The following is a 1,937-nucleotide window of genomic DNA, read 5'->3' as shown; positions in this document are numbered from 1 at the left end:
CCCGGCGCACGTGCCCCCCCAGGCTGCCGGGGCGCCCAGGGCAAGCTCGCCTACAAGCTGCTCCGCGACCTCTTCGCCAACTACTCCAGCGCCCTGCGCCCCGTGGAGGACACGGACCGGGCGCTGAACGTCACCCTGCAGGTCACCCTCTCGCAGATCATCGACATGGTGAGCGGCCGCCCGGCGCGACCCGAATCCCCGCGCCGGCCGCGTCTCCGCCCCGGCGGTCGGWGCCGCTCGGCCCGGGGCAATGCCGGGCTCCGGCCCGCAGAGCCAGCACCGTCCCCCGGACGGCAGCTCGCCCCCCACCCTGAACTGGCTCAGACCCCTGGAACCAGCTCAGACCCCCCCAAAACCAGTTCAGACTCCCCAAAATGAGCTCAGACTCCTGAAAACATCCTAGACCCCTGGAAACCAGCTCAGACCCCTTGGAAATCAGCTCTGATCCCCCCCCCAAAGCAGCTCAGACTGCCCAAAATGAGCTCAGACCCCCCAAAAGCATCCTAGACCCCTGGAAATCAGCTCAGACCCCCTGAAACCAGCTCAGACCCATGGGAACCAGTTCACACACCTGAAAGCAGCTCAGACTCCCCCAAAACCAGCTCAGACCCCCTGAAACCAGCTCAGAGCCCTGAAACCAGCTCAGACTCCCCAAAAGCAGCTCAGATCCTCCCCCTCCCCCGCCGCCCCCAACCAGCTCAGACCCCTGAAACCAGCTCAGACCCCTTGGAAACCAGCTCAGACCCCTTGGAAATCAGCTCAGACCCCTGAAACCAGCTCAGACACTTCCAGCCTCTGGAAACCAACTCAGACCCTCTGAACCAGTTCAGACCCCCCAGAAGCAGCTCAGCGCCGTGCAACCAGCTGAGCCCCGCTCGCCCCCGTGAAGCCAACGCAACCCCCCCAACCTGCTCAGTCCCCCGCAGCCGGGGCCGAGCAGCCCCGGGGCGGGGGCCGGCGCCGTGCCGCGTGCCCGGCGCCCACCCGCTCCCCCGGCACGCCAGGACGAGAGGAACCAGGTGCTCACCGCCTACCTGTGGGTGCGCCAGGCCTGGCTCGACGCCTTCCTCACCTGGGACAAGGACGCCTACGATGGCATCGACAGCATCCGCATCCCCAGCAGCTACGTCTGGCGGCCGGACATCGTCCTCTACAACAAGTGGGTGCAGGAAGCGGCGCCGGCGCCGGGGTGCCGGGTGGTGGGGCTGTGCCCTGCTCTCCGTGCACGGCCGCTCCTGCCCCACTGCTGCTTTCCTGCTCCCCCAGAGCGGACGACCAGCTCAGTGGCTCCATGGAGACCAACGTGGTGCTCCGCTCCGACGGGCAGATCATGTGGGACTCGCCGGCCATCACCAAGAGCTCCTGCAAGGTGGACGTCTCCTTCTTCCCCTTCGACGGGCAGCAGTGCCGCCTGACCTTCGGGTCCTGGACCTACAACGGGAACCAGATCGACCTCCACAACCGGCTGGACACGGGYGACCTCACGGACTTCGTGGAGAACGTGGAGTGGGAGGTGCTGGGCATGCCGGCCACGAGGAACGTCATCACCTAYGGCTGCTGCTCGGAGCCCTACCCCGACGTCACCTACACGCTGCTCCTCAAGAGACGCGCCTCCTTCTACATCTTCAACCTGCTCCTGCCCTGCATCATGATCTCCTTCCTCGCCCCGCTCGGCTTCTACCTCCCGGCCGACTCGGGCGAGAAGGTCTCGCTGGGGGTGACGGTGCTGCTGGCCCTCACTGTCTTCCAGCTGCTGGTGGCGGAGAGCATGCCGCCGTCGGAGAGCGTGCCGCTCATCGGTGAGCACCGCCGGCCCYGTCTCGGCGCCCCGGTGCTGAGCGGGGCCCCGGCGCTCGTCCGCGTCCCGGCATGGCGGAGGGCTCGGCCGGGGGCGCAAGGCTGTCGGGGCAGCTGGCCCCGCAGAGGGGCCGCGCGTT

General features: G+C 67.6%; 1 protein-coding gene across 1 annotated transcript in view; it reads left to right on the top strand.

Moving 5' to 3' along the window:
• Positions 1-1,937, top strand: part of CHRNA10 (cholinergic receptor nicotinic alpha 10 subunit) — a 5,601-nt gene that overhangs the window by 904 nt on the left and 2,760 nt on the right. The window contains exons 2-4 of the mRNA XM_085320633.1: positions 23-168; positions 1,005-1,159; positions 1,267-1,817. Of these exons, the coding sequence (XP_085176759.1) occupies positions 23-168; positions 1,005-1,159; positions 1,267-1,817 (852 nt within the window). The remainder of the gene's footprint in view (positions 1-22; positions 169-1,004; positions 1,160-1,266; positions 1,818-1,937) is intronic.

This window comes from Rhea americana, unplaced genomic scaffold (genome assembly GCF_003343005.1).
Source record: "Rhea americana isolate MKP2758 unplaced genomic scaffold, rheAme1 scaffold_648, whole genome shotgun sequence".
Classification (NCBI taxonomy): Eukaryota; Metazoa; Chordata; class Aves; order Rheiformes; family Rheidae; genus Rhea; species Rhea americana.
This window is presented reverse-complemented; position numbering and strand designations above follow the sequence as displayed.